The sequence below is a fragment of the Vicugna pacos genome, chromosome 2 (assembly GCF_048564905.1).
Source record: "Vicugna pacos chromosome 2, VicPac4, whole genome shotgun sequence".
NCBI classification, from domain to species: Eukaryota; Metazoa; Chordata; class Mammalia; order Artiodactyla; family Camelidae; genus Vicugna; species Vicugna pacos.
The window spans coordinates 65,291,870-65,319,803 of record NC_132988.1 but is presented as its reverse complement, the minus strand read 5'-3'; the positions used below and the strand labels follow the sequence as shown (position 1 = coordinate 65,319,803).

The 27,934-nt window shown below is 35.5% G+C and overlaps 1 protein-coding gene across 10 annotated transcripts in view; it reads left to right on the top strand.

Moving 5' to 3' along the window:
- The window catches only part of EPHA5 (EPH receptor A5), a 417,840-nt gene extending 406,644 nt beyond the window's left edge, over positions 1-11,196 (top strand). For 9 of the 10 annotated variants that reach the window (XM_072940770.1, XM_072940769.1, XM_072940771.1 and 6 more), the window contains 2 exons: positions 2,056-2,211; positions 10,103-11,196. In XM_072940770.1, coding sequence (XP_072796871.1) covers positions 2,056-2,211; positions 10,103-10,208 — 262 coding nt within the window. In that variant the 3' untranslated portion in view covers positions 10,209-11,196. Of the gene's footprint in view, positions 1-2,055; positions 2,216-10,102 lie in introns of those variants that run through there. The other variant, XM_031689864.2, reaches the window with a different exon arrangement.
- Positions 11,197-27,934: the final 16,738 nt, after the last annotated feature.

Below are 27,934 nucleotides of genomic sequence, written 5' to 3'. Positions count from 1 at the left end.
GGTATTAGTTCCTGATTCATTGTCTCTTTCTTCCTATCCCTACCCATGTCACAAAACTAGATTTTTTAAGTAACCATGTAGATGACATTCATAAATCTCTCAATACCTTGAATTTTCTTCTTTCAATGATTTTGGTCTCTAACCTACCTTAGTTAGACTCCTCTTCATAGCATTTTCTAGATTTGGCTATTACCCAAGAAACTGCAACTCTTCTATAATCTCTACTTCAAGATCCTATTCACTATTTCCTCCTGTATTTCTGTCTTCAACCAATCTTTAACTCCACTATTTAATGACTACAAATTACCACACAATATCTACTTATACATCCAATAAATATTCATGTGTCTACTCTGTGTCATGCTGTGGGCTAGGTGATGAGTATATAGCATTGAGCAACACATAATTGGGGGTGAGAGAGATGAAGCAAACTAAAAGCAATACAAAACAAACTTTAGTTTTGGAGTAGAGAGTAAGAGTAGAATTTAGGAGGATAACTGTGGGCTAGGGTAGTTGTGCAGGTAAGACATGATGATGTCTCGAACTAAGGTGATGACAAACTAAATGGAGAAAAGTGCTCAGATTTGCAATATATTGGAGGCAGAATGGGTAGTACTCACAATGATGGATTGTGAGGGGATTGAAGACAAGGAAGGAGCTGACTGTTGTATCATAGACTAGGAAGAGGAGCAGTTTAGGAGAAACTGGATGTGGAGGAAATGAGTATTCTGACTTTGGACATGTTGTGATGCCAATCCTGTGAGAAATATGAAGTAAGCATATGAATATACAAGAGAACGAAGCAGAAGATGAAACTGGAGAAAAAGAGATGCTATTTGAAACATGAAAGTGTGTAAAACTGCCTAAAGTAGAGTGGAGTTATAGCCTGAGTAGAAAAGATGCAGGACCAAATCCTGGCCACCTCCAGATTTGAAAGTCAGGCCAAGAAGCAAGCAAAGGAGATTGAAGAGAAGCATACAATATTATGGTGGCCAAGAAAGAGAGAACAGTGATTCAAAAAAGACTGAGATAAGGTAAGATGTCAAGAGGGAGGTGGTAGGGGTGGTTGTGCAATGTCTCTGGGAGGTCAGTGAACTTACATATTGGAAAATTCTTCACAGATTTTGACAAAATAGAGGTCATTGCTCACCTTAACCAGAGCAATTTTTATAGAATTGGTTTGGAAGACAATACACTTGGAGTAGGTTGAAGTGTAAGTGGGATGTGAGAAAGTACAGAGAACATGAGTGCAGAGAAAGGTATTTTGTCCTGTATCTTGTGGTTGAAATGTACTTAGGTAAACTCGCAGCGATGGCCATTTAAATTACTTTTGATGTTTACTTTCATTAATGAAAAAGTGTGCATGTGCTTTTTTGCCATTTTTCCTGATTATTTCCTTAGGATACATTTCCAGAAATCATCATCATCAATCATATCATATATAATTGACCAAAGAGTATAAATTTAGTATAGTTAAAAGCATTGCATGATTTGGTAAATTCCATTCCATTTTCTTATATATTTGGAGTTACATTTTATTTTCCAGTTCTACTACTCCTAGGTGAATTAACAAGCACCCCTCTGTGTAAGAGCACAAAATAAAGGATAACTAACTTCTGGTCTCCTAGGAAATTAGCTTAAATGAGCATGAGTTTCTCTAGTGAAGTCTAGAAACGATTGACTTTATACAAATTATCCTACATATCTCTATTTGGTAGCATTTTCTATATTATTTTTATAAAGAAAACAATAGGAGGATGTAAATATATCTAAGTCACTAGATGGAGTTTTTAGCTAATATTTTGTATGACCAGAAATTTACTTATTAAGACCTATTATATGTCTTCATTAACTATAGATAGAAAAAAATCTGAATAGACTTATTTTGTGTTCTGTATTTTGAATTATTTTTTCCCTGTTAGCATTTGTATATTTTTCTTCTAAAATTGTGCTTAAAGGCTCAAAGATCTATTGGTTATGAGGTAATATTACAATATAATCTTTTAGGAAAAATTTAAAATGTTACTTTTAATATTTGTGTTTTATGTATTTTAGAGTATCTACTTTATTGGCAGAACATGGCCCACTGGGATCTGGGGCCTACAGATCAGTGGGTGAATGGCTAGAAGCAATCAAAATGGGCCGATATACAGAGATTTTCATGGAAAATGGATACAGTTCAATGGACGCTGTGGCTCAGGTGACCTTGGAGTGAGTAATTTTTTCTGATAATTTTTACATAATTGCTGGGGCAAGAAAACTTGTTCAGAAACCAATCTGGATGAGGTCAAGGGAAATCGGTTAACCTTGTGGCAGCTTTCAAAGAAGCCTCTTTATTTTTAGCCTGTATTGTTAACAACTGCATGGTTTAATGCTACTTGTGGCCAGTATCTTTGCTGCTTTGCTTCAAACAAATCACATTTGAGTATTCAAATAATTGGAATAACATCTCCTTGGCAAAATACTGGTACTTTGTGTTGTGGAAAAGATGTTTTCTTGACAAAGTCTTTATACTGGAACCTATGTTATATGAATGTAAATACAAAATAAAACTGTAAGCACAATTGGTGTGGCTAGCCCTACAACAAAACACGTTCTCAAATAGTGGCAATGATGGATACCCAGGCAACAGCAGCTTAAATAAAGCTTCCCAGGCAGGAATCTTGTTTACTCTCTAAATGGTGCAACTTATATTCTTGCAGTCCAAGGATATATTAAATCCTGCCTCTAATTTCTTATTTGGTACAATCTCAGTGGAACCAATTGTGCCCTTTTCTGTTTGCACGCTTAAGATAAAATTTATTAAATCTTATTAAATAAAAATCACTAGAGTTAAAAATGAATTCTTTAAGGTTGTAAGTTGTTTGTATTTTATTATATAATCTGTATGTGTAATTATTTCAGACTAATATTTGTTATTTGTGAAAATTAACTGTCATTATGGTGGTTACATCTAGATTACATTAACACGAATGATGTTTTAACCTGTGACTATAATGATAACTTACTTCAAATTACCTACCAATTCAAAGGTTAAAATATTGTTGTAAGGTTTAAAACATGGTAGAACATTCTAAAGCACTAAACCACAGTCCTCTTCCATTACTTCGCATCATATGTACACTTGAATGTGTGGGTCTCACCATTTCCATCATGGCATTCTCTGGTTCTTTGAATTCACTGTCCATCCACACAAAAGGTAACAGGGTACCATCATTTATCACCAAATAATGTCACATTCTCAGCATTTCTCTTCTTTCTTTCTATAACTAAAAAGATCTAAAATCACCACTCAGCTTGCTGTCTTAATTTATTGAATATCATTTTCACCATCATCACTAAATCATATCTATTTGGTGACACATATACTTTGCCCATTATTTCTCTGGACACTCAAAAACTCGTTAGCGCTCTATTTAAAATAGTAAACAGAAAATTTTACTGATAATTTAAAACTATTTTTACATGATTGCTATTTAATTTTTCAGTAAAAAATGGTCATTTTAATTTATTAAAGTCATTTGTCATTTTATATTAAAATGATACTGTAGGTATTTCTTCTACCCGATGTCAGATTACTTGTAAATATATAATAAAATTATTTGCATTAAACTATGTCTCTTTTTTTATTAAAATAGCACATATACATATATATGTTTGTATCATTACTTTTTTGCTTCTCCCTACACAGAATAGTTATAATCACCAATAATGGTTTTGCATTAACTACCTGTCTTACTTTCTTTGGGGGCCCAAAATACTATAAATATGTTGAATATTTTAGAATTATGGTTTCAGTTTTCCTAATTTCTTTTAATTCTTTTCTCTTTACTTTCCTATTTACTCTTCTACCTCCAAACTCTCCCATCTTGTGTATTTTCTTTCAAGCCCTTAAAGCTTCTTCTATCTTTGCGTGATGGTCTGCACCTTATCTCTATTCTCCAGTAATTTTTGTCCAGTCAGTTCTTCTCTACTTGGTTCAATTTCTTCTGTCTGTCTCTGTTACTTTGGTAGCTTGCTGTCTCCTGCTATATTGCCTCCTTTCAAATATTTTGTTTTAATTTATTTACTCTGACCAAAAGAGTAAGGTAAAATTAAAAGACTTCCCAACATCTTCCTGTTCAGAGAATGTTGGTCTCCATGTGTCAATTGCTTCAGTTTCCTGGGACCATATATTCCTTACTAGGAATGGAGCCAGCCAACCTTAACTCCAGTGAAGCTGATTTCTTGAAGAATCCAACACCTTTTAAGTATATGTCCTCTTGTTCATTGGGTTTCTGACCACATTTTTTCCCTGTTAGTAAGAAGATATTTATCAAAATATTTTATGTTAAATAACTCACAAAATGGTGGGTAATCAGTTACTTGTTTGGTCAGGAATATAAGAAAAAAATTATCTGAGCACTTTGCCTGCCCTTCACGAAAAAAGTCAGTCATTATTAAAGATTATGGCAAAGGAACTAAGATATCAGTAAAGAAATACAAATGCTTAAATACTTAGATAATGACTTCTTTACACATGGTCTTTGCCCATATCTATTAATTTTATGTGTGATACTATAATAAAATAAAATATTAGTGCCAATGTTATTGCCAGAGTATAACAGAAACTGAGAACCAGAAGAATATATTTATAAATGCTTAGAAAAACTGAAATTAATTAATATAAAGCAAAAGATCAAACTGTTATATACTTATATACGTAAAACATGTTATAACTTGTGCCATCAAATTTGTTCTTGTGGTGTGTTTAAAATAAGGAAGAGTAAAAAATTAAAATTTTTCAGAACCCCATACTTGGTTAAAAATTTCCATCAGAAAAGTTTAATTTTATTTCTGGTTTTTTGCCAGCACATATATATATGGCTTGATGTGGAATAGAAATGAAGAATTTCGAGATCTTAGAGTTAAAAATGTGTTCAGTGAAAGTGGCTTCCAGTCTTAGATGTTTCCGTCTGCGTTCTCTATGCCTAAGCATTGCTATTCTGTGTCCGGTACTCATATTAGAACAATTATTGTAGCAGTAATGGCTCAACCTGTACTACGGGGTTTAAGTGCAGTGAGTTATGGACAGGGGAAACTGTGAGTTTGAGGTGAGTTGTGAATTTAATCCAAAGATCTGAATAAAGAACAGTATTACAGCTGCTTTTTAAACCTTGTGTCACACTAGTACTGTCAACTTTTGATTATTCACAAAGGGAGCCAAATCCAGTGAATTTAAATGTTATACCAATTGTGTGTAAGCTGAAGAGTTTCCTAATAGTAATCATTTACTAAAATGGGGTCTTAAAATATGAAAAGGAAAGTGTCACATATCTAGAGCCAAACTTTGTGCCCACTAATTTAAATAAAGTCTAAATTACTAATAAAGTCATTATGCATAATTGATTGTACACTTAAAATACGCACAGGAGAACTTAGTATACTCTGTGTTCTGCATAGTTAAGCTAAAGCTTGTAGTCTAATTCCCACAAGTTCTCATCCATTGAAAATCATGACCAGGTCACAGTTAAATCTTCTTTGGCCAAATGTAGATGTATATAAATGTATGTATATATATTTATCTTGTACAGTACATGTATAATGATTATCAGGATTCTTCTAAGTGAACCCCAAAATTCTAAACATATAACTACGTGATAAAACTCTGACAAAAAGAATAAACACTGCAATTTAATGAATATTCATTAATCTCTACTCTCCCTTCTTCTATCCAGCCAGTGTCGGTGGAGCTAAATACCAGTGATCTGGCTAAACAGCATGTAAAGCAGAAGGGAGAAGGATGAGTAAGGGAGCGGTTCCCCTCCAAATGGATGTATGGCATCCTGAATAATCAAGAGTTGGCTGCAACATCAATTAAACACCTCTTGTTATACCCTACTTTTCATTCTGCCATTTTAACACCATAAAGCAGTGTTTTTCATTATTTAATATTATGGAATAGCACTTGAAAAAATGCTGAAATGTCATCACAACAATGGCAATTCATTATATTGGCAGCTTTTCTAAAACAAAGTGTGCTTTGTTGACAAAACTCAAACTACTTTTTATGTAACAATATGATTCTTATCATGTTTAGATTCATAAGCCTATGCTGAAAAATAGTTTATCACCATTAGAATTGGCTTTGGGTATTACTTAAGATTACACGTGGTCATGGTAAAATTAGTATATTTGGAAAGGGGACACACCTCAAATTTTGCCTAGCTATAAAAATTCCTATATAGAAAAATGAAATGAGTAAAATAGCACATCTTAAGACATTTTCAGTTTTCTTTTCAAAAATTATTGTAAATAGAGCAGCACCTTCAGCATGAAATGTAAAATATTTAATTTTTATCAAATTTCTCTCACACTATTACTGCTAAATTGACCATTTGATATGTACTTTAAGGAATAAAGTGGACATTGTTGGAAATCACTAAAGAGTTAGACAACAACATAAAAGAAAATACTTTAATGCATTTATCAATATTGGAATAAAGTTATTTAACCTTTACTAGAAACATTTTTCTAATACCATTTTAATTCTCATTCATAATTTCATTAAAAAAATATAAATGGGATTCTTAAAGAAACTACTTTGCTGCTGAGAACAAGTTTAACTTGCATAAATGATCTTATTTCTCTCCCACTTCTTCACTGATAATCACATTGTATAAAGGTATATGTACATTTCATGCATTATGGTCATGCTGTTTTCTAAATCTCTTCATATTAAATTGACAGCTTTTGAAATGACAGGTCAGAATTAAAAAACAGCAGCATTCCATTAAAGACACATAATTTATGGCAGTATGTAAAACTCAATGCTGTATGTTCATAATTCTGTTTATCCCATAGAAAGAGAGGTAGAGGTGGGAAGTGAGGTGGAGGAAGAGGGGGTTGGAAAGACAGAGAAGTCCAGAGACCTGACCTTCCATATGAATCTTAGGACAATCAGATCATAAGCTGACCCTGAAATAAAATTTTACGTTTGGGAAAATTTAAATAAATTTAACTTAAAATCTAGAAATATGAAATGTTCTGAAGGACAGGTTTTATTTGTCTGTAAATGCAAACTCTATAACTGTGTTTGTTAATCAAATACAATTCCTCAAAACATTCCTTCTTTTTAAAAAAAAAGTTTTATTAAAGTTCAGTCAATTTACAATGTTCTGTTAATTTCTGGTACACAGCATAGTGATTCAGTTATATATATGCATATATATTTCTTTTCATATTCTTTCTCATAGGCCATTACAAGATATTGAATATAGTTCCCTGTGCTATCCAGGAGAACCCTGTTGTTTATCTAAAACATTCATTCTTTAGCATGATATAGATGTCGCAAAAAAATTAAATTCTCAAAGCTCTGAACCAGACTCTTATGGTCAAGTTATTTTCAAAGAATGAAGTTATGTTTACATGTAATATAATAACAAGACAGTGGAAACAAAAATAAATCAAACTAGTGATCTAATAGGAGTTGGACAAAACAACCAAGAGTTGGAATATGGGACACACACACACATACACACGCACACACTTCATGTTTTTGTATTGTATATGCAGAATCATTGCTGTGTGAGCGAGAAAAACCTATAAAATTTCTTCAGATCTTTCAGGATAAACTATAATAGCTATTTCCAAAAACTCATTCCTAATAATTGGATTAGCCATTTGAATTGTGCAGTTTAAGTACGTATATGTTAAATCAGTACTTTCAAACTTGAATTTGTCAGGGTCACTTGTGGGTTTATAAGGCATACGATAAAGCGTAAGTTTTAACCTTCATTTCAAGTACTAATTATTTACATTCTCTAGTAGATTTCTCTCAGGATAAGAAATTTTAGTCTCTCTTCTCCTGACTTAGGTTCAAAGTCTGGTAGTGAGCATCCATGAATGCCCATATCTTCATAGTTCTTCATGATGCAAAAGTTACATGTGGAAACATGAGAGTATTAGCTGGCCCATAACTGAAATTGCCCTGAAGTATAGATTAGGTTACCATAGCTTCAGTCAAAGATGTATGTGTTGGGTTTCCTTCATTAGATACCTTCTTTCTTTTAGAATTTTGGATATTTGATGTTTTATCTACAGAGTTCTCATTTTGCAGATGAATAGATAATTGTATGCAATTTAAAGTTCTTTGCTCAAAATTGTATCTCAGAGAAATGAGAAATTAAGAGTATGGACTTTTGTCTCAGGTTCCTGGTTTTAGTCCCGGCTTTGCTAAGACTAGCTGTGGTATTTAGCCAAGGGATTTAAGTTCTCTAAAACCTTGTGTCCTCATCCATAAAAGGAGATTAACAAATATCTGTATCATAAGGTTTTCCTAGCATATACCAAGAAGACATCTTATCACCTATTTTTGTATTTATTGCAGTGGTTCTCAATGAGTGGAAAATTTTCCACTCGGGACATTTGGCAATGTCTGGAGACATCTTGTCACAACAAAGGGCCAGGGGCTGCACAGCACTTTTGGTATTTAGTGGGAAGAGGTCAGGGATGCTGCTAGATGTCCTACAATGCACAGGGTCGCCCCTACAACAAAAAATTATCCGGCCAGTGATGTTAACAGGGCAAGGCCCTGATTTCATTGAAAAGACACAAGATTGAACCCAAGCTTTTTTTATTCCTGTGTTAGTTTGTAATTAGTTATTTTATAGTCTATTCGTAACTAACAATGTTGATTTTGTTTTCAAACTGAAATTTTAGTGGTTTTTAAGTTTTGCTGATGATTGTCTTCTGAACCTACCATTATTATTTTTTATTTGGTACTCTGGTGTTTAATAACTTCTAAATTTAATGTTTAATATTTACATTTTAAGAAAGAAATATGCTTCCACCATTGGTATCCATTGCTTTTTTTTTTAGTGATTTGCCATTTGCTAAAACTCTCATAAGAAATTGAGAGCATGAAAAGAAAAGGACACCTAAGATATTATTTAAATAGACAATTATTTCCAATACTAATACATATGGAGCTTAAATACCCATTTATTTAATTTTTACACTCTGATAATTAAGATTTCTTTGAACTTCCAAAGCTATTCAATTTTACATGTTATGATCCTAGTGTCATTGTATCCAATTCTAAAGAATTCCAAAACTACCTGAAATAAATACATTTACTAAGTGCAAAGATATTCTACTTTTCACATAATGTGTTCAATAGAGTAATTATCTAAAGAAATCTAACATAGTAAACATCCTTGTCATTTAAAAATCTTGAATTTCTCCTGCTCTTTTTTTATAATTAATGTTATTATTTGTCAAACATTCCTGCATCATTATATTTGCCAAGTGCATATTTTGGGAAAATAGGATTCCTGAGCATCCTGTGAAATAACATTTAAAAACCATGAGCACTGGTCTTGAGCTCCTTGAGTTGAGGAAACTAAACATTTGTAACTTCCTTTTGAATAATAGGATTGTTTAAAAGAAGCAATATTAAAGCATCTTGGTTAAAAAGACTTCTTGATAGTGTGTAATCTTCAGAATGCTCTAAATGCTGATGGAGCCTAGATGTATTTGGTAAAGGAAGAAAGCGCTGCTACTTTGGATTCCAAGTAAAAACTAAATATTTGTAAGTGTTACAAGAGCAATGGAGTGTTATTATCCCCTAAAGATATCTGTTATATAAAATGATTGTGCTGACTGAGTCATTTGAAAAGTTTGGTCTTCAACTAACTGCTTAGATATGAAATTTTTTTAAGTGTATTTTATGCTTACTTCTTTAAGCAAAAAGAAAAAGTGCTTGTTCATATTGTAGGTCCACATTTTCAGAACCGTTCAATGAAATTGTACCCTTTAATTTAAACATTTATCAGTGAGCATATGCAAATTTGTTTTTCACCACTCTCTACCAGCAAAATCATCATGTCCAGAAAGGGGGGCAAATAAATATCACTCTTGTGATAAATATTTCTGTGACTGCAAACAGATTTTCAGGTACAATTTTAGAGCCTGCTTTTGAAAATTGGACCCTGTATGTCTAAATTGGGACTGTAATCTAATTGGTTTCTGCAAAATGTTTGCTTCTTTGACAGCGTGAAATGTTGAGGTATGCTACAAATTGAATCAATACATACATCCAATGTGTGCTTTCTTCATGCAGGGATTTGAGACGACTTGGAGTGACTCTTGTCGGTCACCAGAAGAAGATTATGAACAGCCTTCAAGAAATGAAGGTGCAGCTGGTCAACGGGATGGTGCCGTTATAACTTTCTTTTATTGTCACTTCGTTAAGTGAATGATTCTGCACTTTGTAAACAAGCCCTGAGATTTATTTTAACAAAAAAGGGGGGAAAAAGGGAAAACTCAGTGATTTCTAAACCTTAAAAGAGCATTTGTTTCAGCTACAGAATTTGTAATCAGTGTTTTACTAAAATCTCTTTATCTTCCTCTCAGTGTCTTCATTTTTTCATGAAGCAAGTGTAACCTGCGTGAGATATGAACATGAGGTTAAATCTTATCTTATATTACAACAGCAAAGTCCTTCTCACTACTACAAATTTTATACAGGAAATATATAAGTATATATAGCACCTTTATAGACTGAATTAAGGCAGCCCCTTTCAAAACTTCCAAGAATCTACTTGAAAGGAAAATTTTATAGCCATTTGTGGCCTAACACAAGCTGCAATTTACTGACGTTTACTTCAAGTCTTAATTGTCTATGTAAGTGTATTGAAGAGCAATATGGTTAGATAATTTCTAAATAGAGATCTTCTTTTGTAATTTTAAATGCTGTTACACAGCGTTAAGTTATAGAAACCAGTGTATAAACATTGCTTGATCAAGGACAAGTTCAATACAGGGTGTATATTTATTTTTCTGTGTTATAAAATTTACGTTTAGTTGCTCTTCTAGAAACTACTAGGTAATCAATGTATATATACTGTATAATTTGCTATATACCCAGGAATCAATTTAAGTTGTAGTTTTGTGTGTGTGAGTGCACGCGCGCACATATGCGTATTACCATTCTGCTTGCAGCGTTAATAGTGTTTTCATTTAGCAACATCTGGAACAAGTGTTCCCGAGTATAATAGGAATAGGAGAAATAAGGAAGCGGTCAAACAAAATTCAACACAGGCTCATGTCTTTTTTTTCTCTCATGTGTCCAAAAGCTACTAAATCTCCTTATTCACTAACAGGAAATTTCTATAAGACTAAATCCCTTTTAGCATTTTAAAAACACTTTCTGATATCTGTGACAATGCGGTTCTTTTAGCCATTAATCTTGCACCCCTGTAAGAAATTTCACCTTTCTGAGTCCCAGAAAATATCTTGTCAAGCAAAGTTGACACCGAAGGGCACATTTTCAGCAGGATGTAGAAGGATTTAACTGTGCAGACTTCTGTTAATGTTGTTAAATCCAGCGCATGGCACCAAGTGTTAATCCTTTGTAACCATTCCCCTTGTTGCTCAGCTCTAGAAATTTTGATACTAAAGCAGCAATGGAATGATGACAAATATGTATTATATTTTTTCCTTTTAGAATTGTCTCTATATCAAGACTTGACAATTTTTATTTGTTGTTTATTCATTTGATAATTTCATCTTGTGTTCAGCTATATCAAATTGACTCTGTTTTGATGAGCCAATCCAAAGTATTATTTAATTGGCCTTATTAAGAAATATATGTCCTACAAACATTCTATATACCACCCTTGGTGAAGACTGACATTTGTGGTACAAATTAAACAGTTTATTAGAACTTGAACAAAACTGAGCTCCTTGGTGAAATAACCAAGTCTTTTGTATTATTACACTGTATAAATTATGACTGACATGATTATTCAAGGAGCACAGCATGTAAACAAAACACAGCCTACATACGATTACCAATGGCAGTAGTGTATTGGAGTAGCCTGCATCAGGGACATCCATAGGGAATATGCCTGCACTATATTGTTGGTACTCCCTCTCTCTTTCCCAAGCACCTGTTTCAGTTGAATGTTAGCATATACAAGAAGAAACTTTGAGGACATAACTTCTTTCTACTCTGTCCACTTTTTACTTAAGTAGCTCTTTACTAAAGAATGGGGGGGAAAAGGAAAAGAAAATGTTTAAAACAATTTTCAAATGCTATATTCAGTCTTGTCCAGTTAGGGGTATAATTCCTTGTTGGGTCTATAGTGTACCAAGGAATCCACACAAACTAAATGCTAGTATACTCTTGTTAACTGACATCTCCAGAGAAAACAGAGAGAGATGGATTTAACTTTGCCTTGATAAAATCACAAGTAAGCAGGCATCACCATGATTAAAGATGCATTTGATCATTTCAGGAAGCATAAAAGTAACTAAACTAATTTCTTTTGCACAAAATAGTTGGAGATTGTGTTGCATTTATTGAATTTTGTAAAAACCAATCAAACCTAAATGATAAAGTAACAATTGAGAAACTTCAAATTAAGAATAGATTTATTGATTTAAGAGAAGCTATCGTAAATTTTAGAGCTGACAGACTGGCCACAATACTTATACATCATAAATATATTTAAGTTGTTTTCCAGACTTACATGTTCAAAGATGATTGGGAGGTCAGGATGGATGGAGTATGTTGAAGTGATTAAAATTTGAAGTTACAGTATAGATTTCCTCTTTTTCACAAAAGAACATTATAAATTAATTTGGATTCAATTTATTTGCTTCCTTTGCAGCTTTGGTGTATATTTTGGACAGTAAATTGAGATGAAAGTTAAACAGACACATAGCTTTCATCCATATCTCACTTTGGTTGAGAATTTTCTAAGGAATGTCCATATGATTTGAGAAGAGGTATTCCTCCGCCCCAAAAGAGGAAAGATTTCCTTTCAAAAACATGTGTTCACCACTGGATATGTCACCAATTGGGAAGTGCCAATCTCATCTATGAATGTGAGAAGTGGAACAAAGAGACAGGCAGCTTTTACGACATGCAGTGAGTCAGTGATCCGGGGCAAGGTTTGACAAATCTTGATTGTGTGATTTCTTATCCTCTTGCTTCATATTGTCACCTACCAGACAACTAAAAATAAAATATAGATTCAGTAATTTTAGTACAAAAGATGGATTTGTCAAATTAAACAATGTTATTTTAACTATTAGTAGCAATACCTTTAGGGCATAAGTCTTTCTCGGCATTTAACTTAGAAAAATAGGCACAAGCAAGGAGTAATTTTCAACTTACTGACATCTGTTGAAGTCACTCAATTACTACTTCTATCAATTGTAATTTGTTTCCTAATCTCGCCATTTGCTCATGACGTATAGTTATTCTTCTTGGCCATTGAAATGTATGAATTGTATGTAAAAATGTAGAAACTTTGATTTTTCCCATTTAAAAAGATGAATGTGCATGGTCTTTTATTTCTTGTAGTTGATTTACTAAGTCAGTGTTCCAAAGTTGTAGGATAACTGTAAAAATTATATTCCAATATTCTATCTAAACTTAAATGTGGCCAGCATTAGTAGTTTCAGAGTTGCCAAAACAATGCAGAACGTCCTTAACTCAGTATGTAAAAGAGTTTTAACCAGTGTGCAATGATGAAGAAATAGTTTCCTATCTCAAGTTTAAAATGGAAAATTAATATCAGTTGAGCACTTAGTGTGTTTGCATGTCTGCTATCTAACCTCCACGTGAAAGTTAAAGATTTTTTTTAACACCATTCTTTCTCCCATTTAAAGTGGGTTTTCAGAAGCACAAGCAGAGATATTTACCTGTGGAAGAAATTTTGGGCTGTAATTGTGCATTGAATGGCAAATGCCATTTGAGTCAGATGTTAGAAATTTACTAGATGTATGATGTTGCATAGTAGAATAAGATCCTTTTCTCATTTTGTTCCTTCTAAAAATAAGAAAAAAGAAAGCTAAATATGATAGTAAATTGTCTTTGCTTATGTCCTGCCAGATGTTTAACCTCAAAATAAATTAAAAAGTAGGTACAATAAGATGATGATGATGATAATGAATAAACAAAGTGCTAGTTTTATTTGAAATTAATAACTAGTCATCATTTTTTCAACTCTGTAGCACAGCTGGTTACATTGAATATTTTTCTCTATTATGCTGTTAATTATATAGTAATGTATCAAAGCAGAAATAGATAAGAAGTTTCTTTTTATTTCTTGTTCATTTATGAAAAAGTCTTTTTACACATAAATGATTGAATGTTCTTGTTCAAAATGACCACATAATTATTGCTTAGGAGAAGACACCAATTCTTTAAAAAAAAAAAAGAGTCCGTTTATAATAATCAGAATCAAACGTCATTTGTCTCTTCTAAATGTAAATGAAAAAAATTGAAGGTGGCAAAATATGTCATGTTTATTCAAGCTGGGCTATATTATCAGTAGAAGTTTCAGTGGTCAAAATGTTTGTGCATCTTTAGACTGCTATAGTTTTACAATTACTTATTCTAAAGTGTGTAAATTTCATTTATAAAGTATTAAAAGCTAGACTCAGTCATTTGTTAATCTGTTTATTGAAATGTTTTAGTTTCAGGCAGGTCAGAAGCAGCTGTATAACGAATCTTATTCTCTGTTAGGCATGGGGACATCTCAAGTCCCCGCCTCAGTGTTAATTCAAGGAAGAATCAGCGTTTCTGTATTTTTTCCCCATTTGAAGCTATGTGCATTTGGTTTGTGTACATGTTTTTGTAGTGTAAGATACGAAATTTTATATTTTTTCAGAAAATAAAAAAAAGACTTTGAATACAGTTAATTCCAATTGTCATACTTGACCCTTCCCTAAAGATTTTAAACTTAGAATCTTTGTATAATGATTTTGGTTCCTTCTGATAAAAATATTGGAATTTGCAAAATATTTAAACTGCAATTAACATCCAGTTTCCCCAAAAACATATTCATGAATCTTTGCATTCATATATGGTTTTGCAACTGGAGTTCTATACTGAGATTGTAGGACACTAGCATAATTATGTGAAACCTAATTAGAAGTTTATTTGTGACAGTGTTATACAACATTACTTGAAAAAAAATAACCAAGAAACTTTACTGTCTACAAAAAGACTTTCCTATGACTTTCTCATCAACAAGCCTCTGCTGGTGGCCTGGGGTGAAGAGTTTCATTCTTACAGGAAGGGGTGTCGTTAAGCACAAACGCTCCCTCTCCTTTGTGTATGGTGCCATATTGGTCTCCTTTTGTAAAGAGAATAGCCAATCAATAATCTGCTGTATTCACAGAAATGAATCGTATTTGTATTTTGTTTGTATTTATATTCATAAAAAGTGACATCACTATGCCTACGGAAATTATCTATAACTCCTTTGTGTATAAAATCACTATTACAAGGGTATTTGCTTTTTACTCATGTAAAGATGGAATTCTTTCAGCAAGTAGACTGTTCTTGCTCTTGCTTTGCCACAGAGTAAAGACTGTGATAAACAGGACTGTCGCCCAATCCGATAGGCGCTCTTGACCAGGTAGGAGGGATGAGGTAGTGGTAAAAAGTTCACATTTAACAAAAACACACTATTTTGTGTTAGAATTTTTCACACTTATTTTTTGAGATACACTTTATTGTCTCTGCTTTACTGAGGAGGAAACCATGACTCAAAACTGTTAAGAAATTGCCCAAGGCCCGACTTCTCATTAAAGGTAGGATTAAATCCACAGTTATCTGAGACCAAAAGCATGACATTTTTACCACACTATTCTGATTCCACACCATGCTATCTAGATAATGGATTTATTTCAGCCAATCTTCTAATTTAATTGATGTAAGAACTGAAGGTTAATGAGAAAAAATGTAAACCTTGGGTGGGAACCAGGGTCTGACTGATACATTCCTAACATATTCAGTTTTCAGAATAAGCCAGACTTTGGGAGTTGAAAATATTTTTTCTTATTTGTGATCTACCACTGAGTCACAGCACAATCTAATGCAGTATATTTTTCTAGTATATGTCAGAGTTAGAAAATTGTCATAAATATGTATTACTTAATTCAAGCTGTGATTTTTGAACTTCAATTATGAAACTTTGAAGTCTACAGGTGATTCACTGCCAAATATTATTATTCAAAGTAAAATAAGTTGATGTTTATGAAAATCCACAGTAGTCATTCAAATTAAGCAGAGTTTTATATAAAATACTAAATGTATTTTTACTTGAATTTAGCAGATAAAAATAATGAATTGGAATGAAGTTGGCAGAAATACTGAAATATGGATGAAATTTTTTTTCACAGCAAGAGTTATTAGTTCTTAAATCATCCCTCTAGTTTTCTTAATAGTTGACTGTGAAAAATACTAGTATGTTGGGATTAATGTCAACTTGAAGTTTCTTAGTGATCTTTAGTTTCCAGAAAGTAAAAATTTTCATTCAGTCCTCACAAGAGTTCTTTGAGTAAGACTTTTATTCTCTTTTTCTTTTGAACAAAGGAGGAAATGGAACCCATGCAAGTTAAGTGATTTGCATCATATCCCCTAACTCATTATCCCTTCTCTCTTTTAACGTTAACTCTTGCCTCGGAGTTCCAGGTGATGCTCTTTTCCCCACATGTTGTGGAATCTGCCCTTGAATATCCTCAGCTTCAGTCTCCGTGGCTCCCTTTACCTTACCCTGCACATCTATGTGAGGGAGCACGTAGCACTGTGGCTGCCTGGAGCCACTGTGTCCTATCCTGCTGTCACTTAATTTTTGTGTGATCCCAGGCAAGCCATTTAACATCCCTGCTTCCAGTTCCTTATCTATTAAATGAGGAAATAATACGACTGTTATAAGACTGTAAGAATATGGAACTAGAGAGTGAAAGTACCCACCACATAATAACTTCAGTAAATGTTGTGTATCTTTATTCATCCTACTCTACCATTTCCTCACTGTTGAAACATGAGTTACCTTAACATTCTTATTTCTTCCTTTTATTAATTTCACTACACTCATTCCTCTCACTCTATATTCGTTTTAAGTTAATGTTATCAAACTTTCAAACGTATAAAATTTGATAAAATGTTAATAAATTCCCTTGTACATATAAGCCAGCTTCGAAAATTATCAAACCAATGCCAACTTGCTTTGTATGTAATTCCACAGACTCCTTCCTCTCTCAGATTTAAAAAAAAATGCCAGTTACTGTATCATTTCATAAATAAATATTTCAGTGTGTATCTCCAAAACAGATTTTTAAAAATATAAGCATAGTACTACTGCACTACCTAAAATTTCACAATCTTTTAAAATATTTTCAAATATCCAACCAGTATTTCCCTGTTTATTATTATTATTATTATTATTATTATTATTATTATTATTATTTTACAATTCCCTTGAATCAGTATCCAAATATTCCTTTTATTTCCTGTAAATTGACAATTTGGCTTATAGATTTAGGTGAGTCAGATTCAGGTTTGATTTTTTAAAAAATCATAGGTACTTGCATTAGTACACACTTAAAGTCAAGCTATCTTTCTATGATGTTAACAGCAACTGATGATCATGGCCAAATTGTTATCCATTTAATAATTTCAAGTGGTGATTTTCATCATTCTTTCTCCATTTAATTGCTATACTACTTTTATAAAAATTAATTTCCCTTGATCAACTATTTAGTTACTCTGAGACAGAGTTTACATAGATAAAGCAGAACAGTGTGTTGGTGTTATTTTTTTCTGTCATTATTTAAAAGTACACAAGCGTTTAAATGTGCCTCCTGTGGCCCTTGGACCTGATGGCATATTTTACTGACTTTCTTTCCTCAGTTCCTCTATTCTCATCTTGACTAGCATCTTAATAACATTAAAAAGTTCCTTTTGATTTTATGTCTACCTCATATATCCCCCCTTTCTTGGCATCCAAGAACTCAGTCTTTCTTGCTTTGCCTACATTTCTGCTCATTTATCTTCAGTCATTTCCACTATCTTTTATTATTCTGCCTTCCTTTTAAATAGTGAAATTGCAGGATTGTGTCTTTACTACCCTTTCCATCCCATGCTGTATACTTTCCCTTGGAAGTTGCATCAACTCACAAATCTTCAGTTTTAACATGTGTGGGAATGGAATTCCATACTGAATCTTCAATGCCTATCTTTCTCCCAAAATATAGCTCCATGTGTATACATTTTTACTAAAACTCTCCAAATGGCTATAATGTATACATTTTAAAATCAGCATATCCCAAACTGACTTCCTTACCTGCAACACAATTTATATTTCATTCCATACTCCCAATAGAAGATACTACCTTATATGTAGTTGACAAAGTAGATATCCAAAATTTATATTTTAAATTTTGTTTGCCCTCAGCTCCATCTAAAACTTGTAAAATGTTATTAGTTTCAGATTGAATATTTCTCAGGATATATTATCAGCAAATGTAGAAAAAATAAGAAAAATTCAAAGATCATACTGAGTAGGAAACATAGCCTAGAAAATTAAATATATCACCCAGAACCAAAAAGACACTCTTGCTTGATACTTTATTGTATAGATTTTTATGGTGGGGATTTAATAGGACTCTTACACCGTTGAGCAATCAATTATAAACATACAGCATATTTTTATCCAAAATTTTGTAACATAGTATAATTTGAATCATGAAAGAAAAACTTAGAAGGCATCAGATTAACTGATCTTTTGTCCCAATAAATAGACATACCCCACGGTGCTCTGAAACCATGTCAGCAAACAAATTGATTTGGATTATACTGAAAATATTTTTTCAAGATAATAAAAAATTTAGTCACAGTCATTTGAAAGGATAAAACCTTGAAGGGTTTTCACTCTGATATAAGGATAAAGTAAACTGATTTACTGCGTGCTCCCTGGAGTGGTAACAGCTCTAACCATATCAGGTATGGCGGTCAGACCAAAGAACAAATGTTTTTCAATCATCTGTTTTTTTCTCTACAAATATGTGAAATACAGTTATAATGAGTATTAATATCAAAGAAAATATTTCAGAAATGTGCAGCCTCAGTGTGTTTTCAGGGCAGATATGTGGCAGATTTCTCAGTCCTTTGCTTTGTTAATGCTGAAGAAGGGACAAGAAATTAGGATCTAATGTCTGTGGGGAAGCACAGATCTTTCTCAAGATTTGATGAATGTCCCTCATGTTTATTCATGAACTGTCCCTTCAGTTCCATCAAAGCACATGGTCCTGATTGTCCATAACACAAAAAGAAAGTTTCCAACAAATAAATGCTCCTTGTTCTAGATGAAAAAAAAAAAAAAAGTGGTCCGAAGGTCGATTTCAAATAGGTTTTGAAAACTCTGCTTATATTATTCTCTATTGGAGCATCACAAAACATTTTAGAAATACGAAGCCTCAACTAATAAGTTTAGTTCAATGAGTCTCCAGACGTGTGACCATGGAACTCTCTTACCTGGTAGGCGTTATTACTACTACCACGTGGTAATTCTGAGAGTGAATTGTCATTTGTGTGAGCACTCCTCAAGTTAACTATAAGAATGCTGTATTTTCTCAACCAGTGTTGCTGTGGGAAAGCAGTGACAAGAATATATCCCCTCTGGGTCGTATCAGTGGTATTATATCTGAATAATGATTCATCCATACTCACGCCTGCTTTGCCTGGAGACCAGTGCACTAGCACAATTACGATGCAGCTGGACGGAGCTGAGTGGTCCCTAAGACAAATAAAAACAAATTACTCAAATTCACTCTCTTGGAACTGCACATTATATTTCATGATTTTCTGATGCTTAGGATATGGCCTTAAAATAAGGGTTCACTGAATAAAACAGTAAAACAAAAATTATTACCGTGGTGAATGTGTCATTTGCTATTAAAAGTTACAGAATTACTCTTTGAATATTCTAAGTCAAAGAAGGCAGCAGACTGGGGAAATGGAGCTTTTCTGAGAAAAAAACAAAGTGTGTAACAAGCAGCTTTTGATGGAGAGAGCATCTTAGTAGAAACGAGTGCATCAGCACAATGCATCCCCCTGAGGAACTGAGGGAAAAGAGTCCGCCGGGTCCTGGAAATAAGACTGAAAATCGAGAAAGCATTGTGCACACACACACACAGACACATTCTGCTAAACTTTAGATTAAGGATGTTATGTGTAATGTGTGAAAAAAAGAGGTATAAAAATAGAAGTACATATATGTAGGACTCAGAAAATTGGAGAATAAATGAAATAAAAGAAATACATATAACAATTTTACATAGATATTTCTGAAGAAATGACCTAGAACCAACAGTCAAAAACAGGCATTATTAACCTTGTGAACATTATTTAATGCATCTGGATGACAGCCTTGGAGAATTGGGGAACAGTGCAAAACCTGGAATTCTGGAGAGAGTACTCACCAGCATCATTAAATTCTCAAAGGGTTACCTGACCACAAAATATTAAAAATCATGACTTAAAGTAATTGTTGAATATCCTTTAGTCAGTGACATCTTGTATTTGTAAGCAAGCAATTTGTAATAGGACTTTCCTAATATTTTCACTTACTTTTCCAAAGGTTAAGTCCTAGGGAGTAGTTCTGAGAGATTACTTTCAGAAGATTAACTTTTTTGTATCTTTTGGCCAGTGGATAAAATATATTGATGGTAATAGCTTCATAATATAGTCGAATCTAGAGATAACATAATCTGATTTCTATTTATCATGACCTAAATGGAAAACTATTCTAACACTAAACAAATTCCACTACGTAACCAAAACAATGGTGTTATCATAGACGACAGCTTTAAAAAATAGTAAGGAGTCATCTAACTACTAAATTACATGGATGTGAAATCTAATGTGTTTGCTTTCACAACAGGATTTTTAGCACAAATTTATTTCTTAAACCTAAACTCAAAGTTTATCCCCAGCTGGTGGCAATACATGCCTGTATCACTTTAGTGGCTAGCATTCACACATTCACATGACTATTACCTTAAGGAATGTTCCTATTACTAGAACTAGTTTTGATATTTTGGCTGATCAGATGAGTTTTAACAGTTCATATAGATCCCTTTTCCAACATTCACTTATTCATCTTCTCATTCATTTAAGCACTTTTCATGTTAGACATTCAGACCCCTGGGCTATAGACGTAGCACAAAACCTGGCTCTGTCACTTACTAGTGTGTGACTTTGGGAAAGCTGGTGCACACCTCCAGCCTCAGCCTCTTCATCTGTAATAAATATGGACGAGAATACATTTGCTATAAGTACTTCCCTCACCTCGTACTCTTTTTGCTCTTGTCACATAGATCTGCAAGCTACTGTCTACCTCAGGATCATTGTATGTGCTCTTTCCTACACCAGGAACACTCCTTCCCCTGCATTTTGTAGGGCTCATTATTCTTTTTTTTCAAACATTTTTTATTGATTTATAATCATTTTACAATAGGGCTCATTATTCTTAAGGTCTCTGATTAAATGTCTGCCTGGTTACTCACTCAGCTTGTCTAAAATTATCACACCATGCCCCATCTTTCTTCAAAGAAACTTCTAAATATATAGTTGTTTCGGTTGTCTATGTCATTGTTTGTTTATTCTTTTCTTTCCCTCTGGAATATAAGCTCAATAAAAGCAGAAATCAGGTCTCTTTTGCCAAGTGCTGTGTCCCTATCAGCCAGCCCCATTCTTGGATCAGCACAGGCACAGTCATCAATCCTTTTTCTAGAAGGCTGCCCCAAAGCCTGGTCAAGATGTGTTTCTTTGTCACCAATTCTTGAGGCAAAGTAAGCCCTCATATTAGTACACATGATGTGATCCAGTGAATGTTAGGTTTTCTGCAATAGGTTGTATAACCTTTCCCCAGAATCTTTTTGGAGACTAAAGCAGGAACATCAGACAGGAGGTAAGTGGTGTTGTTTCCAATTATTGCTATTGAGGTTACTGTTGATTTATTGTGATTTCCAGGAAAAGACTCATGACTTCAAGAAGCTGTAAGTTATCAAGTGAGACAGATCAATAAAGAAATTAAGTACACTAAAGCATCATGTGCACACGGGGTTTTAGGTAGAAGAAAGAAGGAAGAGTCAATCTCAGATGGCTAAGGAAAGGCTTCTTCATGGAGTTTACATTCTACAGGTATACTGTCCAATATGGTGGCCCCTAGCCAAATGTGGCTATTTAATTTTAGATTTGAATTAATTAAAATTAAAAATTTAATTCTTCCATCTCATTAGCCATATTTCAAGTGCTCACATGTGGCTAGTCGTCATCCTAAGAGACACTGCAGATATGCAACAGGCCTATCATTGCAGAAATTCTATTCAACACTGATCTGGAGAACTGACAGTCTTATAGGTCATTCTGTGGGAGGATGTCTTAGAGATGGCAAAAATCAAGTCAAGAGAACCAATTAGCATAGAGATGCAGTAAGTGAGGTAAATGAGAAATGCTTAAACCAGGACATACTCTGGGGGGAGGGGTGCTAATAGAAAGGAAGGAATTAATAAGAAAGAACTTAAAGAGGTAGAATCCACAGGACACATGGATGGATTGATGCCATCTGTTTAGGAAAAGAGAAGGATGAGTCCATACCTGACTTGAGTGGCTAAGTGGCTGCTTCCCATGATTAAAATGAATATAAAATGTTCTATCCTGTGGATGAGAGTGAGCTTCAACAAATCTAGCCTAGTTCTTTCCCTGGTTATATCTCTGCCCCAAAACAGAGACCAAGCTTTCACTGCTTATCTGCAGGACCCTGGATCTCAGCTCTGGTCTCAGTGACTGTTCAAATATGAAAACATTCATGTCTACACAAATAAGCAACAGCCTGCCACACAGCGCAGTTCCAATCTATATCTGGAAAAGAACCATTTCTCTGAAAAATATCAACACAATTTTTATTGACAAAACGCTGACTCAAAAAGGCATGGCCATCAATCTACATTATCAAGAGAACACTGGGCTTCAAAGGTGAAAATTCCACAATTACCTCAAAGATTTCATCCCAAATATGGTTTGTTTATTTACTGTGTACCTCTGGAATTAAAGGGATCATTCGTGAGACTCTCCTAGAATACCAGAATAAAGAATAAAAAGGAAATTCAAAGAAGGTTGGAGGTGGGGGATAAAGGTTTATGTGCTCCACTTTTTGGAAGACAGGAAATTGCAGCTGTGACATTACACTTTCATTTCCCCAGTTTCTCAAAGTCCCACCAATGTTTTGGGAGTTTCATTCAAAGCTCTGCAACTCACACAATCAAATTCCTGGGAATTATTGCTAAAGCACTGGAGGATGATTGAAGGTACAATGGGAAAGGACGTAGAGGAACTAGCTGCTCATTCTGTCCCCCACCCCCCACAACATTTTAATATGCATTCTCTGAAAGCAGTGGCTGAGGCAAAGCCTTGGGTACATGAGTCATTTGGGAGATGATTCCACAAAGCCAGAGTGAGGAAAGAAAAAGGAGGAAAAGCCAAAATGATAATCCTGTAGACACCGAGGACTTTATTTCTTCCCAGGATCCTGTGTTTTATAAGTGAAATCTGACGGAACAACGAAGCATGTGTGTGTGTGTGTGAGGGTGGGGCAATGGGGAAGGAGAGTACTTGGATCCTGGCTTCTGAACTGCCCCACCTCTCAGCACCTCCCCGGGAGCGGCGCTAGACTGCCTGCTTCCCTCCCATTAGCACCACAAGTGCCTAAATTCCCAGACCCACCCTGGCCATAGACTATGGCTACCAGACCTCCCTTTCCCTTAGCAACCAGGTCACATCATGGCGAGGGGTCCTCGTTCCACCATCCCCATTTGACCCCCACAGCAGCCTGGGGAGGAAGGGTTGGCAATGGGCCACATCCCCCACAGGGTCTTGTAGTGGACTGTGACAACTGCAGTCCTGGTCCTGGCCACCAGCATCATGGCAGGCAACTAGGCAAGGACAAGCCTCAAGCCGATCAGTAATCCAGACACCTAGTGCTTCCCAACATGGAGGTTGCAATCCTGTGGGAGTCACCCAGTCATCACGGGTTGGAGCTGTGAGCCCCTGGAAAAGGGACATTGACTCCCCACTCACATTCTCCACCTGATCTGCATAATGCGTCTGTCATGCAGCTGGCAGAAGGGCCAGCCTGACAACCTAACAGCCACTCATGCAAATGCTGAGTTGAGGGGATATCCTGGGCATCTGTGAAGATCTGCACTCTCCCTAGAGTACCTCCTTACTGGAGGGAACATGACATTAAGTAGCAAATTTAAAATAGCCTGACTGGTCAAGGAGATTAAAAGGAAGAAAGAAAAAAATTTTGAACTACATTTTAGTATATTTAACAGCATTTTCTTTCTGCTTTTCGAACAAGGAGTTTTGCATTTTCATTTTGCAATGGGCCCCACATATCATGTAACCAGCTCTGTTAGAGGGAAGCAGCAAACTCTAATCTCTCATATATATATATATATATATATATATGTTTTTTAACTGAAGTATAGTCAGTTTAGTGTTGTGTCAATTTCTGGAATAATCTCTAAAACAAGATATAACACAGAAGAAACAAGCTGCTGCAACTACACCTGAAAACATCAATGACACTCATTTTCACCCTCCACCACCCATTCTAGATTTCCTTCACTCTCTGTAAGCACTGCAGCCAGTCAAGTTTGCTTGTCTGATTAGGGGGCCAACTGTCAACTCTGAGTGCTCTGAGCCCTTGATTGCCTTGGTCTTTTCACACTCTGGTTGCTGCAATTGCCTATTCAAAAGACGGAAGCCTGGGGAAAATCCCTCGTGACTTCTTTAAGTTTGACACATTTCCCTTTGTTCCCATTATGTAAGGACAATCCTAGCTCCTTATGATAATGAGGGTCTGTTATGCCTGTCAACGTAATAATTCATTTGTCTGTTGATTCAATAATCAAAACTCAGATTCAGTAGAGGATGCATTTCCTTCCACTCCCAAACCAGCACGTGCAATGCAGCAGAAACCAAGAAGCAAACATGGAAAATGTAAATTCTGTAAGTTGGTCACTGTATTGGTTTGCGAGGACTGCCATGACAAAGTACCACAGACGGGGTGGCTTAAGCAGTAGGAATTTGTGTTTTCATGATTCTGGAGGCTAGAGGTCCAAGATCAAGGTGTCTGCAGGGGTGGTTTCTTCCGAGGCCACTCTCCTCAGCTTGTAGATGGCCATCTTCTCCTCCCTTTGTCTTCACATGGTCATCCCTCTGGGTGTGTCCTCAAATCTTCTCTTCTTATAAGGACATCAGTTCATTATAAGTGGATTAGGCCCACTTTAAGACCTCATTTTAACTTAATTACCTCTTTAAAGACACTGTCTCCAAATACAGTCACATTCTAAGATACTCAGGGTCAGGACTTTGACATATGAATTTGGGGCTGGAACAGCTCAGTCCTTAACAGTCACTGAGTCTGATGACAAACCTTACTTTAAACCTGGACCCAGATATTCTAGCTATTGTTTATAAAGCAGCATGGGTTAGTTCCTGAATTATCACAAATACTGCAGCACCAAATAGAAGACAGCACCATAACTTTGCAGCATTTCATTTCCCAACTGTTGCCTTAGATGAGGGCATTCCAAGGTTCTATTTGACTGACTACTTCAGTGTGATGAGCATATGGTGGGATCAGTGGGTCTGTGGCTGTCCCCTCACAGTCACAAATTCTTCACTACAAAATGCATCCTTGGCTTGAGATTCTGTGACGTGGCATTCAATGTCAGTAAGTCAGGCGTACGTACTATTGACACTCCCTTAATGGTTCTGGCAGAGACACCATAATCAGGGTAGGTGAACCCATATCTGACATAGGTGTCAAAGCGGAAAAGGTGTCTGAAGGGATGAATTTGGTATCAAGTGGTCAGTCTGACATCAAGCACTAACTGCCAGAAAAGCAGCGGCTCAACTGGCCTTGTAAAGGGGGCAATGCTGCTGGGCCCTGCGTAACTGAAATCCCCATCACCATGACTACCCCGCTCATAAACTCGCGGCACAAGCACTGGAGAAGCCCCAGAGAGTGTTAGCTGACCTCTACCTGGTAGGTCATCATGCACACCTGGCTTTTGTGCGTCTTTTCTGCATTGGATGCTCTGTGGTGGGTATTAGTGTGAAATACAAAAATTCTCTTACCATGTGCTCATTCTCATATAGCCAAAAAATCGGCATGTCACTTCTATAGATGTCCCTGGCTCTAACTCTCCAATTTGCCTGTCCACACCCTTAAGCTGATCTACCAAGCTTTCACCACTATCCAGACCCTGTGTATATTGGTTCCAGGTGCTTTCTCCATTTTTCCAAGGTTACGGGCAAGTGCACCTCTCACAGTGCGTTAGTAGTATAGTGCACCTATAGTGGAAGCAGCAATGCTCCAGTTTTAGCTAACACTAACACAACCAGTGACACAATTTGTGAAACAGACCCCCTAGTCTCCCTCAGTCCCCAGTTGGTCATGGGAATCATACCCCTTTGAATCATAAGTGTGAGCTGAGATAGAGATATCATTCATTCTACCACATGGATAAACATGGGGGGCCATGCCACCACTTCATGAAACTGATGAAGGTCCACTGGATATGCTGGTACTTGATCCAAAATGTACTTTTACTGTTGCATGATGGATTGCTGCTATACCCACTGGGCTTTATGAGTTAACAGAACTGATAACACCAGGAAGCTCTGTTAAGTCATGAAGTCACCCGTCATCAGTCTCTATCACTGCCCAGTAGTGCATCACACCAATCAGATGCCAGAACGCCTGCGTAGTCCAGTGTTGCCATTTTGTCTGTACCTTACCTTAAATCAGCTCAGAGGAGAATCTGAGTAATTGTGATGATGCAGCACGCCATGTACCACCAGCAAAGGGATCCGTGTCATGTTCCAATGACTGGAGACTGCCATAATAACTTGGGTCAGATAACTGTAATGACTCACTAAACAAAAGGCTTTAATGAAGCTGACAGATTGTGAACAGACCAGTAGAAATAAAATGCAGGTAAGTATATGGGACCCAAGAAACTTCCAGGCACAGCTCTCCAAAGTCCTTTTCAATCACACAGAGTGCTCTTTAACTCTGGATTGCCAAGACATATTTGAGGAGACTTGGCTTCAGGAGAGCTAGGGCAAATGTTTCCAGTAGGGTCTTTTTTGCCCCACTGGACATATATTCAAGCTAGCTGCTAACCGGCTTCACCAGGTATGAGCTGTCCATCTACATGTCCCTAAATAACATAAAAAAGGTGTCTTTGTCTGCTGGGGAGTTTCTAACATTAAATAGGTCACTATCAATGACTAGCTAGCCCATCTCCTCCTTATCTTGGCCTAGAGTCAGTATCAGACTTCCAGGCATCCTTATAGATAAGACAGAGAAGCAGTTCAGCTTTCAGACAACTGTATTTTACGGCAGTGACCTAGTTCCCAAAGCTCATTCTGAATGGTTGCTGACTAAGAACATCTCCGGTTTTAGCTTCTTCGTTTTTTTGGTTTTCTCCAAAACATAGCTTGGGTCAAAGTCATGGTTGCAGCTCACTTATTTATAAGATTCCTAGAAATCAAAGGCGGATGAGCCAGGAAAGTGAGACAGGAAAAGAAGACAAACGTCAAGGTGGGTGCATTACTGAGGTTTCAGCTGCAATCACCGAGAAGTGTGAAAAATTGCCTGGGGATGAGGCATGGGATGTTGGGGCACCTCTTTAGTGAGTCGAGTCCATATTCATTGAGGCTCGCCCCTGGGGGTGTCACTGCACGGGTGTGCACGTGGGGCAGTCCATTACGACTCTGAAGAAGGCCATGGCCTTCTGATAGCCCTGTGACAGAAATCTTCCAGGAAACTCAGCCATCATTAAAAATTAAATTCCATAAATTTATAATTAAATTATATGGAAAATGAAGGTAATTAATACTCAAAATCCATTTTGTCCTAATTATTTTCTATTACCAACACTCTTGTGATTATTTGTCTTTTATCTGTACGGTGGAATACTAATATAATGGAGTGCTACTGCATCTCTCTTCCCAGAAATGCATTCGGTACATCAGGCTGTAGCTTGAAACTGTCCATGGTGGGAATAT